Source organism: Suncus etruscus, chromosome X, assembly GCF_024139225.1.
Source record: "Suncus etruscus isolate mSunEtr1 chromosome X, mSunEtr1.pri.cur, whole genome shotgun sequence".
Taxonomy (NCBI): Eukaryota; Metazoa; Chordata; class Mammalia; order Eulipotyphla; family Soricidae; genus Suncus; species Suncus etruscus.
The window spans coordinates 39,811,517-39,827,065 of NC_064868.1; the positions used below are offsets into that span (position 1 = coordinate 39,811,517).

Below are 15,549 nucleotides of genomic sequence, written 5' to 3' on the forward strand. Positions count from 1 at the left end.
TCCCCTAGTCCCCATATACATGTGGAAGATGAACAGAAGTCCTGACATGTGGATCTTGTGAGACCTACTGCAGCCCCTCCAGTTTTTAGAAAATAGTAGCCTTTTTCACCTCTCCACATCCCCCAAGTCCTGAGTTAACAAGCCTGATTATGAAGGCCAGTCTGCCATGGGGGGATCTCAGTCCTATACACTATGTGGTCACTCAGGGGCTTTTGGCTAGCTATTCTTCCCAGAGTCCACTCAGACCAATGGAAGAGGAACAGAAGTTATGGCATGTGGGGTCTTCTAAGACCAACTGCAGCCCATCAAGTTTGTGGATGGGTAGGGGAGGATTTTCTCTCTTCCCCTATTTCCAGGTACCGAGATACCATGTCTGGCCCTGAAGGCCACTTTTGTGTGGAGTGATCTTAGTCCCTTGCAGTAAATACTCTGCCTAGGGGGCATTTTGCTAGCTATCCTGCCCAATGTCCTTGACATAAAGTGGAAGAGGAACATAAGTCCTGACATTTGGGGTCTTTTGAGACCAACTGCAGCCCCTCTAGTTTGTGTAGGCATAGGGGAGGCATTTTTCTCCTCCCCCATCACCCCAGGGCCTTAGGTACTAGGCTTAGCCCTGAAGGCCACTCCGGCTTGGCAATCTCAGCCCACAGTATTAAGTACTCAGCTCAGGGGGCCTTTGGCTAGCTGTCCTGCCCAGAATTCTCTTCATTCCACTGGAACTGGAATAGAAGTCCTGGCATTTGGGGTCTTCTGAGATGAACTGCAGTACTTCCAGGTTGTGTGTGCATAGAGGAGTAGTTTCTATGCATCCCCTGCCCCAGAGCCCTAGGTACTCACCCTGGCCCTGAAGGCCAGTCTGGAGTGGGGAGATCTAAGTCCCCTGCAGTAAGTTTTCAGCCCAGGGGGCCTTTGGCTAGGTGTCCTGCCCAGAGTCCCCAACATATCGGTGGAAGTGAACAGAAAACCTGGTATGTGGGTTATTTTGATACCAACTGGAGCCCCTCTAGTTTGTGTATGCATCGGTGAGGCATTTCTCTTTTTATTTCACCCCAGAGCCCTAGTTACCAGACCTGGACCTGAAGGCCAGTCTGAATTGGGGGCATCTCAGTTCCCTGCACTAAGTGGTCATCCCAGGAGGCCTTTGGCTAGCTGTTCTGCCCAGAGTCCCCGACTTACCTATGGAAGAGGAACAGAGGTCCTGGCATGTGGGTTTGTGAGACCAACTGCAGCCCTTCCAATATGTTTATGCATGTGGAGGCCTTTCTAAGCATTACAAACCCCTCTGGGCCCGGGTTACTAGGTCTGACCCTGAAGGCCAGTCTGTCGTGGGGGTATCTCAGTCCCGTGCTCTAAGTGTTCAGCCCAGGGGGCCTATGGCTAGCTGTGCTGCCCAGAATCCCCGACATCCCTGTGGAAGAGGAAGTTATGTCCTGGCTTGTGGGGTCTTCTGAGACCAACTTCAGCCCCTCTGTTTGAAAGGATAATTTGAAAGCTTAGAGCAGTTTCCCAAAGGCCCAGCACCCAAATTTTATTCTACAAAAAGCCCTTTTTCTGAGGACCCTTGCCTCCCAATTTGCAGAGACTTATAGAGGCCACTGATTGGAAAAAGACCAGAAAGAAATGACTTCACTGATGGTGGACTGGTATCTGGATGAAACCTAGAGCCCCTGACATGATTTCAGCTTAGGAACTAATGAACTTTCAGGTTAAGACCACCTAGCTTTAAACTCACAAACATGTGACTGCAGTGGCAAAGAGCTAAACATACAAGCACTGAGCTTCAATATGAGCTGCCCAGAGGGGCAGAGAGGTGGCAGTAGCAGCATTGGCATCAACAGTAGTGGCAGAAGCCGCGGGGGAGCTTGCGGCAGGCAAGTGTAACCGGGACTGCCCTCGGGGCCCACCTGTCTAGCCTGCTTGCCCTGGGAGTTGTCCACAGCTTATCTGCATCTGGACAATTTGGTGATTGAAAAAAGAAAAAAAGTAGATGGAGAACAGAAGCCAGCAAAGCCCAAGAAAAGCTGATTTTTAAAGCCTCTTGCATTTGATCTGTAAAAGTTTATCTGTTATTCTGTTATCATTGTCTTCCAGGTTTAAATGTGTTTTATAGTTTTTCTTAATTAATATTTTCCCTCATTGATGTAATGTTTTATGGTGTATTTTAATATAGCAACCTGTTTTCAAACTGTATTTTCTGTACAAATGTTCTTGTAATTTTGTTGAGGGAAGTTTAATGAGATGAACTAAGGATGTTCCACTATAAAAGTGCTTGGTTATATAGCATTAAGAATGTTAAACTAGGGGCCGGTGAGGTGGCGCTAGAGGTAAGGTGTCTGCCTTGCAAGTGCTAGCCAATGAAGGACCGCGGTTCGATCCCCCAGCGTCCCCTATGTTCCCCCTAAGCCAGGGGTGATTTCTGAGTGCTTAGCTAGGAGTAACCCCTGAGCATCAAACGGGTGTGCCCCCCCCCCAAAAAAAAATGTTAAACTACATGTGTATTTTGCAGAAAAGTTGTGTTTATACAAAAGGCTGATATTTCAATTTTATCCTCTGGACCTCATGCTTTGGGGAATATTAGGTTCTGCCTTTGGCCATAGGTGAATGTTTTTAATCAAGAAAGAGAGAGATGTTACTCTTTCTCCCAACTTCTGGCTATCTCACTTGGAGAGGGAGATCTTCCCATAGCTGGGAGGGGTCTGTGGTTGGTAAAAAAAATGGGGGGTTGTTTCAGGGGAAGGAGAGGAGAGAGGAGCAAGAAGATGCAGAATGAAGAGATGAGAGACAGGATACCAGTAGAGGCTTAGAAGCTACACATAGTGGATAGGAGTTATAATAAAGCTGCATGTCTTCTGACTTCTACTGACTGGTTGTGGGTCATTTCCTCGCCATTACTCTGATACCTACAGGCACTGAGCTAGCCAAGAAAGGCCTCATCATCCATTCATCCACTCCGTGAAACATCGAGAACTCTTCTTAATTTAATCAATACAACACAATGAGGCATACAGCTTGATCATGCATTTAGGGCCTGGTTATAGAAGTAAAAGTTTTTAACCAAAATATAAACTAACTATTAGTAGTAGTGTTAAAGCAACTCCCAAGTGGTTACCCCCGATTTTGATATTTACTAATGCAAACTATCAAAGTCTGATTGCTTTAACTCTTAAAACAGTAAAAACTCATTACTTACCTAATGAAGTGTAAAGCAAGTAAAGGTAAAATGTCAATTTTTATAGCATATAATACTAGCTGCCCCACGTTGATATTTATTATACTTTGCTGTGGGACAACAAGATACTTAATTATAAAATATTTTTAAACAAATTCCTAGTCTGTATTTAGTTATATCAGCACACCAGAATTTGAGTTCTTGGGATCATTTCAATAGTCATCATAATCAAAGAAAAAATATGGATTTCACTTAAATAAAATAAATAGGGCTGAGAGATAGTACAGAAGATAGGCACTAGCCTGGTATGTGGCTGACCTGGGTTTACCTGGGATTTACCTGGGTTTAAGCCCTTACAGTTTCCAGGAGCATTACCAGGAATTAGTCCTGAGCATAGCCAAGTATAGCCCAAAACAAATCAAACAAAAAAGAATTATGAGAATCCTATTCAGGTTTTTTGCTTATAAGAATAAAACTGGGAATTAAGCTTCTAAAGAATAAGTGCTCTAGATATAAACTTCATTTATATTTGATCAGCAGAGCCCCAAAGAACATTTCCAGAGTTAGTATGTTATGAGTAAAGATGAACTAAAATAACAGGAATTAAATCACTTTCTAAGAAATGAAATTTAAAAAATCCCCATTCGCTTTTGCTATTGCTCGTGGGACAGGGGGCATACCTGGCAGTATTCAGGGACACACCTGGCTCTGTGCTCAGGGGAGAATTTCCACAGTGCACGGCAGACCAATATGTAGTGCTGGGATTTGATATTGGGTCACTACCACAGGCCGACTAATATTCATGATTGAAAATAAATCACTTATCACTAGAGAGTCTGCATGTTTTGCCTATATTTTGTTTATTTACTTGGCTTTTTAAATTTTTTTATTTTTAGTTATGAGAACAAAGATGCAAAGAAAGAGGACAAGGTAAAGTTACAGTGGAAGGACAATCACCCATAACATAATTCTCAGAAGTCCTCTTGCTGATATCTTAACTTTGAAATTTCAGCCAAAGAACATTAAGGTAAATAAAACAGAATCCATGTACAATTACTTTGTCCCTCAAGTCCCCAGATTGTAACACATTATAATAGTTCTTAACAGCACACAAGGCAATCTAAAGCCATAAAACTTACATAACTCCTTAAACATTAGAGGCATAGTATTTTTTACATTTCCATGTACATGCATATTAGCTTAAGTTAACCTCAAATTTTAAGTTTTTTTTAAGGGTTAGAGTCAAAGGTGCACAGTAAAAACGGCGTTAGAATGGCAATTGTTGTTTGCATAGGCCCACCAAAATATGAGGGGCATGGAAAGGAATAACCTTGGCCTAAATACAAAGAGACCCGACCCCTGAAGTTTCTTAGCATAAGACCAACTGTAGGCTCCAGGCAAGTTAGATCGTCCAATCCAAGACATTGTCTGTAGTGCCAACACACTTTTATTTTTCACGTAGTCTCTGTTGTTGGTATCATGTTTCTGTATTAAATATCCTGGAATCTGCATATCCTACACTAAAGTCAGGATGTGGGGTGTCTTCTCGTTTCAACTCACCATTAAAGGGCAATGCAGAGAGCCCTGTCCTGAAAGCAGGTCGTTGTTGTTGTTGTCTTCTCAGTGTTAAGGGAAGTCTCTTTTGAGCAGGTCGATATCTGAGCAGTGGTAGGGTCTTCCGTGGTAGAGGATTGCTTCCAGGTGATATTATTGACAAACCTGTATGTTTCGTGGATGGCTTCCCTGGTTCAGGGGTGAATGGAAAATGCCCTTTCTTCTGAGGCCTGTGCCAGGTCGTTATGTCAATGTTCAGGGTGTAAGGTCCCTTTGCACCACAAGATTTGTGTGTTCCAATCTCTATTAGATAGGATCTTATTTGTATGTATAGTATTTTCCCATTTTAATATGCCTATGCAAAAAAGAAGCAATGCCACATGGCATTATTGTCACATATGGGGGCCATAAGAACAAGTCCAACAATCCCGATGACATGGTTCAATCATAAGCATTAAACTGGGGGACTCTTTCACCAAAATTCTTGTTGAACAGCTCAGAAAGAGAAGATAAAAAGTGGTTAGAATCATCACTGTATAAGAGAATATTTAGTAAGACTTATAGCTGTCAGAGAAAAAACACAAAATATTCGAAAGAAATACATGTCCATTTTATGTCTTTTGGAACAGTTTGGGGTAGTCACAACAATGCACGGCTTTGGTCTGTGATAAGAATTGTGCAGTACTGAAGTAAAAAAAGAGTAATATGGGTTAGTGATGTTTGGGGGAGTGAGAGTTAAGGAGTAAAAATGAGCTTTGTAGGGGTGTGGGAAAGGGCAGAATACAAAATGGACATTCTGCATACACAAAACATAACATAGAGATAAGGAATACTCTTAATACATGCAGTGCGCTCGGGGGCTAGTGCCCCCGCATGGTTTTCCGTATGTGGTCTAGTCAGAAATTGCCCGTGACAAACAGCGCAACCGAGCAATCTCAGCACACCCCAAATTAAGACCCACCATTTCTGGCCTCCTGGACTGCCACCTTAGAAGGCCTGGAGGCCGGGGGCAGAAGAGGGGAAGGCTGGAGGCCTATCAAGGCTCCCAGCGCACCCAAGTTAGGGAGAAGGACTTCCACATGGGGTCTCCCCAAACCCCATGCGGCTAGAGCTAGCCTCCTGCTCAAGAAAGGACGGATAGAGAGCCGGAAGCCAGGATCTGCCTGCCTTACACCCTGTACCCTTCCCACCCTAGAGCTGGGGGAAGGGAGGGGAAAGCTTGGGAACCCATCGAGGAGGGACCCCCCGACACCCACCTTGTCTGGCAACCTGGACTGCCACCCCAGAAGGCCTGGAGGCCGGGGACAGAAGAGGGGAAGCCTGGGGGCCTATCAAGGCTCCCAGCGCACCCAAGTTAGGGAGAAGGCCTTCCACAGGGCGTCTCCCCAAACCCCATGCGGCTAGAGCTAACCTCCAGCTCAAGAGAGGACGGATAGAGAGACATTTACTTGGCTTTTTAAAAGCATGGCATTTGATTAGACAATCTCTAATGGTGATTCATGGTAATGGAGATGATGAGGCAGAATATAACCTACACTACTTGCCAGCTAACTATGAGACAGTTCTGGACAAGCAGTATGTCATGATGGTATGCACGTATTTATAGAAAAACCTGTTGGAGTCATAGGAATTTAAATGCTGGTACAAATTAATCCTAGTTTGAAACATTAATCACAATCAAACAAAATAGAGAGCAGGACACACAATGCTTGTAGATCTCAAAATTTGATATTCAATAACTCAGAAATCTGGACATAGGAAAAGATTCACTTGTTCAACACACATAGTTACTTGAGTGAACAGTGAAATAGAGTCTTGTGTAAAACACTTTGATTTTTTTTCTTTAACTTGTGCTTTCTTTTAAATTAAACAGTCTTGTTATGCTATGAAAGATGCTTAGCCAACAGAACAACAGTTCAATGGCCTAGCCAAAAGACACTGTACTGTGATGGTACTTGGACCCTGCAGTGCTGAGTATTGCCTGTGCCATACCAGAGTTTGCTGCTTGTAAGATATGGACCTTAACTGTGCACGCTTTCACTCGGTCCTGTAAGACAATTTAAATTACACATTTTTTATTAAATATCAAATAACCAAGTTTATCTGAATCCCTAAGTCATAATTCCATTGTGTCACAATTTCAATTTGAGTATACCATGTTCAAATAATTTCCAACACTATCTATTAAGTAATAGCATAAGATTGGACAGGATAAGGCCTCATATTCCAAAGGTTGTCTTCCTATTCAGGTAAAAAAACACTAGGCAGTCAGCCATGCTTCTGACCAAGTAACTACAGATTAGAGGTTCTCATCATTTTTCCCTATGTGAGTGCCTGCAATCCCCAATCATCTGTACTTCTCATTCACTGGCTATATTCTAGGAATAGTTTCCCTATAGAAAGGTCTAGAGAGATAATACAGTGGTTAGCACATTGGCCATGCACATGGCCGACCAATAGGTGCACTAAATATGACCCCTCAGTACTGCCAGAAGTGCTCTCTGAGAAGAGCATCATCAGAAGCACCTGATAATCTGAGTATGGCCCAAAGTGTCCACTCCAAAATTAAAATAAAGAGAAAAAGATAATTTTTTCATTTCCATCATGTGAGGACAAAACAAAATGGTTGCTGTCTATAAACCATGAAGGAGACTTTTATCCAGGAATTGAGAGTACTGATACCTTGATCCTGGACTTCCTATCTTCCAGAACTATAATCATAAACATCTTTTGTTTAAGCCACCTAGACTTTCATTACCAAGACGCTGATAATAGTATCGTAATGTGCCATTTGAAAAGGTCTTTACCATATTGTCATTTCACTTAACTTTAACAATAATGTGGGATCAAGGGTGTCAAGGAGCCCAATTTTACAGATGAAAAAAACAGAAGGTCAGAGAGATTAAATAATTTGCTCAAGGTCACACTGTCCCTAAGGGCCATAGGAAGAATGCAAACCAAGTTGTTTTAAACTCTGTGCTCTTAGCAGAACTCCAATACACTAGAATAAAATTAAGGCAAGACATTTACCCATGTCTTAGTAACAAAATCCATAACCATCATGGTTTTATGATCACTGTTGTCAGCATGTTTAATATCATCATGATCTAGGTAACAAATAGCTGTCTAGACCTTTCGGTAAGACTTTTGAAACTTAACAGATTTTTTCCCAAACTCATAATCTCCATATGCTGCCAGGTGGGTGTACCTGCTAAAATTACAAAGAAGCCAAGCAGCTATAGAAGTCATGGGGAACTACATCCTTTCACTGTGTACATCAAGGTAAAAGTCACAAACTCATGGTCTGCTTACTTTTAAGGGTAGAATAATGATGAAATTTGTAGGTTGTCTAATGAATCCCAAGCAATGCAGTGTCAAGTTTTGGAAAAATTTCATTTGCAGGCTTATGACAGTCAAATCCTATAATATTCACCTTCAGAGTGGTGCCCGAATAAGTCACTTTCAAATAGTGAGAACCTTTGGGTATTCTTCCTCGCCTTATCTAACAAACCACAAACGAAGTCACAAACCACAGATGTGAGGTGACATAAGAGTTAATAATCCAGCTATGTGGAAATTTGCTATAACTGCAGCTCCAGCTTATATCTGAATATAATTCCATGAGAAAGCCCCAAATACAGCCATTTCCAACCCTGCCGTTCATGATTTTCTGAACTATAAAACCTGTGAAGGCTAATAAAGGATCATTGCTGTTATAAGGTACTAAGTTTTGGAAATATCTGTTCTTCAGCCATAGTTAACTATTAACTTTTTCCAATATAAAGCCCAATGAGCATAGCGCTCTCCCTTTTTCAAACAGAGAGGCTGCAATCTAGTAATCTCTCTTGCTTATTCGAGAAACATTTACTTTAAGGCAAGTGGAAGTAAACAGGTATATAGAGAAGAAAAACTAGTGGCAAGAAACATATTACAGTGCTTTAAAAATTGTGATCATGGAAACTGAGGTAGAAAAGGGACATGCTAGATTCCAAATAATCCCTACATTTTCGTAATACTAGAGCAGAGAGGAAACTGCTCTCTGGAGCAGTCCATAGCTTTTATCTACACTTCAGCTTACTATCACCTAAATTGCATGGTATCAACAGAGTCTTACATGTCCCTTTAGGCCTAGAGGTACCAAAATAAAACTGACATTCAAGTATTTGGTTTTACTGTCTCATTTAGACCAGAAGATTTAAGTCTCACAACTTCTAGAACACTAATTTTGGGCACCTCTCCTTTTCAGTTTGATTATAAGTTCATTTTCTTTAAGGGTAATAATCCTCATCACTGTATCTGATTATGCAAAAAAGAAAAAATAACTCACTAAAAATTATTTAAGTAATGTTTATTATGGTTGTCTTTTTTAAGGCAGATGAGTACAACACTTGCTAATGCATATATTTCCACTTGAAAAAAACAATGACATACACAATAAGTAGAATACATTGTTACTTACTGTAAGCTACATCACATTAAATGTCTTTTTTATTATACATTTAGGTAAAATAATAACTGAAGAAAATTAACAATGGATTATTTATATTTTAAATCCAGCAAATTATTTTCATTATAAATAGTCTTAAGGAAATGAATGAGATGCATTAAAACAGGCATACTTAATAAAGGCATTTAAAATTAATTTTATACAACATGAGTAAAAGTGTATTCAAAATAAATATGCACTATTTTCCTTAGCCATGAGACTGTCAAACATGGAAGTTCTCAAGGGTCAGATCCATGGAGAAATACAGGCAACGTTATTTAAAATTATTTACTTGAATTAAATTTAGATACACAGTTGCAAAGTCGTTAGTGTTTGAGTTTCAGTTATACAATGTTCCTACACCGACCCCTTCATCAGTGCACAATTTCCACCACCTGAAGACTCTACCAAAAGCTTCTAGAAATAATACATTTTATACTAAAGTGGCAGGCAGCAAAATAAATCCTAAAAAGTCTATGACTTTTACAAATAATGAAATAGAGGTGACATTACAAATATATAATTATATGATAATAATTATATAGTTACAAATGTCCCATTTATAATTGTGCCTCAAAATATCAAGTACATTGAAATCAACTGAGAAAGTGAAAGACATATATGGAATAAACTACAAAACTCTACTTCAAGAAATAAAAGGTGACACAAGGAAATTGAAAAATATTACCTTCATGTATTGAGAGAATTATCATCATTAAAGTGGTAATACTCCCCAAAGCATTGGACAGATTTCATGCAGTTCCTGTATAGATACCCATGATATTTTTTAAAGAAATAATTCAAATGCTTCTGAAGATTGTGGGAAACAATTGCACATAGCTGAATATATAAAATAATCTTTGAGGGAAAATATGGGAGGCATCACTTTTTCCAACTTTAAAATTTACTGCAAGCTGTAATAATTGAAGCAGTATGTTATTGGAATGAAAACACTTTCAGATCAGAATAATATAGCTGAATATCCTGAGACAGATCTGCAACTATATGTAAGTTAGTTTTTGTGTAGGAGCAAAAATTAACAAGTGTGTTAGGAAAATTGGTCAACTATGTGTAAGAAAAAATAAGTCAGACCTCTTCCTCACACACTGCACAAAGGTCAAATAAAATGACTTAAAGACTTTATTATAATATTGAAATAATAAGGAAGAACTCTCCATGACACTACAGCTAATGACATCTTCAAGGATAAAACACCATTGACCAAGCAAGTAGAAACAAATATAAACAAGTGGGATTACAATAAATTAATAAGCTTCTAAAACTTAAAGTACACAGTGAGCAGGATACAAAGACCACCCATAGATTGAAAGAATGTATTGACTGTACATTCCACTGATACGAATATAAAACAGTTTGAACATTATAAGAAAAAACATCCAATTCAACTAAAATGGAAAGAATACATGAACAAAAGTTTTTTTCAAAGAAGAAATACATATGGTCAAAAGGCACATGAAGAATGATCAATATTATAGTCTTCAGGGAGATGCAAATTAAAATGACAATGAAATATTTACATCAAAAAGAACAAGAATAATGAGTGCTGGTGTGAATGCAAGGAAAAGGAACTCTCATTCATTGCTAGTAGGACTGTGAATTGGTCCAGCCTTTTTGGAAAACATTGATATTCTTCAAAAACCTAAAAATTGAGCTTCCATATGAACCATCAATACTATATCTGGGATATACCCTAGGGACCAAAGAACACAATGTGAAAAGGTTTGTGCACTCCTATTGTATTCCTCTGTGCACTGCAGCACTATTCACAATGGCCAGAATCTGGAAACTACTCAAATGCTTGAGAACAGATGAATGGATACAGAAACGGTGGTACATCTACAAAATGGAATACTACATAGCTGAAAGGAAAAAATGAAGTCATGGATTGTGCTTATATATGGATATGGAGAATATTAAGTTGAAGTAAAATGAGACAAAGGTAGAGGGATGAGCATGGAAGGTTCACACTCAATTTGGGATATAAAATAGTATGGTAATCATAACCAAACACAATAGAGTTGTGAGCCAGGTCCACAATATGTATCAGTGAAGGAGTAGGTATTGAAACCTTGTACCACTGAAAATCAATCATGAGCAACTTTAAAACTATCTCACAGTGCTTAGGGATACTATTAGAGAGATCATTTAAAAACATGTAGACCAAAGTGAAAGTAACTATGAACATCAGTCAGCATCTAAGATAATGGAAATTTTGATGGGCCTTTGAGATTCAGCAAGAAGTTTAACTGTTGGATCAAGGGTGAAAATAAGAGCCGGGAGAGATAGCACAGCGGCATTTGCCTTGCAAGCAGCCGATCCAGGACCAAAGGTGGTTGGTTTGAATCCCGGTGTCCCATATGGTCCCCTGTGCCTGCCAGGAGCTATTACTGAGCAGATAGCCAGGAGTAACACCTGAGCACTGCCGGGTGTGGCCAAAAAACAAAAAACAAACAAAAAAAAGGGTGAAAATAAGAAGGTGATTTGAAAACTGAATTTGCTTGCGTTTGATTTATGCAGTATCATGTTTGCTATACTTAATTCTTTGTTTTTGCTGTTTGGGAGATACACCTTGTTGTATTTAGGACTTTCTCCTGGCTCTGCTCTCAGAAATCATTTCTAGTGTTGCTCAGGGGATTATATAAATTAAAGGCAGTTGAACTCAGGCTAGCCTATTGCAAGACAAGTGGCCTACCCACTGTATTATCAATTATATGTGCCCGACAGCTCTGCTTTCTGAGATCCCTATTTTTCGTGAGCATCATGTGGAAAAATACCCAGCAAGCTAAAAAAATAATATTCAGCACTGGGGTTGGGAATGTGACTCCCCACAGAGCATGAGTGTGGGTACTACACTAATCTCCAGAAAGTACCACAGCTAGATCATTTTTGAACTCCAACAAATAAAGAATACAACTGCCCTCAAAAACATAGAGAAGAACTACAACTAAGGGAGCCAGAATCTTGGTGAGTCCCACAGTCAAATACAAAAATACTCCTAGTCATTTGGGTGAGGGTTGATGAGCACAATTTGAAAAAAATTTTACAAAAACGGCAACGGTCACAACCAAAGATGTGTGTCTCCCCCTCATCTGGACATCACAACCAAAAAGGAGGGAAGAGAGTGGGCAAAAAAGGAAATATAACACAATTTAGTAGAGTGGTACTTGGACTGAAGATTGTAAAACTTGACTTCTTTGTAAAAAAAAAAAACATGAGTTACAATGTTCTATTTCACAGTCTAGTATGAATTTTTATTAGAAGAGCACTTGATAGAGTCAAGCCCCCACCAAACTCCGTCTTCCCCAAATCTCGCTGTATGCGTTCTACATCCCTTTGACATGGCATATTTGCTGGGGAAATTTTCAGCGGGTACCATGGCAACCAGCTGAGCCCCAAACCCCACTCCGACCTGCACCCAGAGATGTCACAAAGGCACATAGTGAGGCTGGCGGTGGGCATCAGGCCAACCAACACCGGCCGCAGGCCAGTCGCAGGCCCACACTCAACACCAGGAGAGGTCGAACAGAGCAATGGCGGCCAAAAAAGGTTTCCCAGGCAGCCGCCAAGCCCAGCCTCAGCGCCAGGGACACCGGAAAAGCAGACGTTCCTTGCTAAGACCGATAGGTAGAATGAACTCTTACTCGTGTTTTGTTCAAACATGCCGGGAGGAACTGCAAAAGAGCCACCCGGGCACCGAGGTGAGCTTTGCCAAATTCTCCAAGCACTGTGCCCACCGATGGAAGGCTCTGTCCCTCCAGGAGAAGGCCCACTTCCAGGCCCTGGCCCAGGCAGAATGTCGCAGCTGTCCCCGAGAGATGAGGAGCTACAACACTTCCATTGAAACCAAGGCCCCGAAGACACGAATGTCGGCCTTCCTGCTATGTTGCCAGGAATACCGCCCCCAGCTCCGGGCCGACTACCCCAACCTGTCCCTGGTGCAAGAGTCCCGCTGCCTCAGAGCCATCTGGCGCGGGCTCTGCGGGATCTGCAAGAAGGAATACCAGCGCTTTGCAAAAGTGGCTGCGTACATGCAAGACATGTGCCGCAAGGATGTTGAGAAATACAGGAAGTCAAAGAAGATCGCCTATGCCAGGTCTCTGCGCCGGGAGAGTGTGGCTGGGAAGCGGCGCCGGGAGGAGGAGGAGTAGGAGGAGGAGTAGGAGGAATCTATGGACGATTAGGAGAGCCATCATTTTCGTTTCCTGACCCCCTTTCACTGACATCCCTTTCCCTGACCCCCCTAGCTCAATAAAGGCAAGGCATTGATCTGCTTGGCTCAGTGTCAGATGTATGTGCGCCATGGCGGGGCAGCCACATGATATAGTGGGTTCCTCCCACAGCTTGGTCTTGGGGTTGCCACTGCTTGGGGTCTGGCAGACTCTAGTCTTGCCTAAGGGCTCTGAGGGAGGGCTGTGGTTTCCCTGGAGGGGCCACGGCAGGGCAATTAGAGTACCTGAATCTATATCCAAGTCAGGGTTCACATTTCCAAACCCTTTCCAAGTCAAAGGCCCCTGTGTTCTCACTCTGCAGGCAGAGTGGGAAGATATTGCACGACCTTATCCAGTCATTTTCACTCTTGAGGTGGGGCTTTAGATGGGTCTTAGAAAAAAAAACCTATCTGTAACAACTGAGAATACTCAAGATACTTGCTTTAATCCTTAGAGAATTTAGAAACAGGGTTTTCTGTTGCCATTAAGAGATACGGAAAAGCAGTGTGCTTGAGCTAGAATGAGGGCTGGTATGAGTTAAAATGGAATCGTTTGAAACTAGTTAAAAGCCCAGTAGGGGAAATCAAGCAATTTACTGCCAGGTGGATCATGAGAAAATTTTTCACAGTAAAGTGACTCAGAAGGAATGGCGCAGACACAGAATGATCTTTCATTTAGGATATAAAGAAACATAGGAAGGGAATAACATGTGGCCACAGAAAATGAACCTGAGACTTGGTGCACAGACCAGAGCTTACCCAATGGATGATGTCACTGGCCCCACCCAATCACTGATCAGTTTGAAGTAGGACCAAACCAAGTGATGCTGGAGGAGGGGCCCCTCCTCTTGGGGTCCTTGGGGGAACACTCTGATCTCATAAATGTAGCACATGGGCTCACCCTTTGAATCATTTCCTCACACTTCAAATAATAAATTTTTTCTAATTTGAGGGTCCCACCTAACTATGCTCAGGGTTTCCTTCTCGTTCTGAAGAGCCAGAGATCCGATCCAGGCCTTACCCATGTAAAGTCACTTTTCTACTTCTGAGCTACTAGTCAGATCTCCCCATAGAATGATTTGAAGCCCTTAAAACACCCGTGTCCCAGCATAAGAAGTTCTGCCCCCAGACTGCTTTTAAATGTAGGACCAAAATTTTAACTCTTTCTTGAATATCTTGCTGATCAGCCTTCAAAGCTGAATAAGCTGGTTCCTTCAAATCTCAATGGTTCCTTTTCTATTTTCTCATTCACGCGTACAATATTTAAACTCAAGCATCTACCCTACTTGTTCTTTTTTCATTTTTGAGGTGTGGGTAATTATACGTTTGATTAGAAAATAGGTATCTATCTCTATTAAGGTGGGCGAATTACATGGTGCTTAGAAGGGGTTGGGAAATGGATTTAAAGTTCTAAAACATATGGGAATCCCTGGTTCAATCCTTAATCTCTTAAGAGTGGTTGCTTCAGGCACCTCCACAACACACTAGGATGTGATACCCTCATAAGAAAAAACAAAATAGAGACATTTGTAATAAAACCTGCCTGGAGTTGAGGCTTTAGGAATGTGCCTTGTGGCTGTGGCTCAGATCTGTCCTGTGAGGTTGGGTGTTGGGCACTACAGCAGGAATCCATGGAACCCCAATTGTTCTACTGCCATCATGTACTGTGGAAAGAGGGGGTCATCTGGCATAACGAGTGTTCTGAATGTTTTATATTATGTGTGATAGTTTTAAGCTTTTGAAAGCTCTAGACCTCATTTTTAGTCAAGCAATGAGTAGTGACTTAATGAAAATAAACAACTTTCTGTACTAGACTATTTTTCCCTTGGTATTTGGGTCACACCTGGAAGCACTCAGGGTTATCTCCTGGCTCTATGTTCAGGGGACCATATGGGATGACAGAATTCGAAACACCGTCCTTCTCCATGCAAGGCAAACACCTTACCTCCATGCTATCTCTCTGGCCCATTCTATATTTAATGTCTTTATTTTAAATGCCTAGAATTCTAAATGTTTTATATTAAATTTTTTATATTGGAATTCCTCAAATATGGAAAAGACACAAAGCTATTCTAATATTATTTAGAATCAGAGAAAAGGAAGGTTCGAGGT

General features: G+C 41.2%; 1 protein-coding gene across 1 annotated transcript; it reads left to right on the top strand.

Annotated features, from left to right (window-relative positions):
• The first annotated feature begins 12,760 nt into the window (after positions 1-12,760).
• On the top strand, positions 12,761-13,378 carry LOC125998835 (high mobility group protein B1-like). The gene has a single exon (XM_049766893.1). It carries the CDS (start codon positions 12,761-12,763, stop codon positions 13,376-13,378), a length of 618 nt encoding a protein of 205 aa, XP_049622850.1.
• The last annotated feature ends 2,171 nt before the right edge of the window (positions 13,379-15,549 follow it).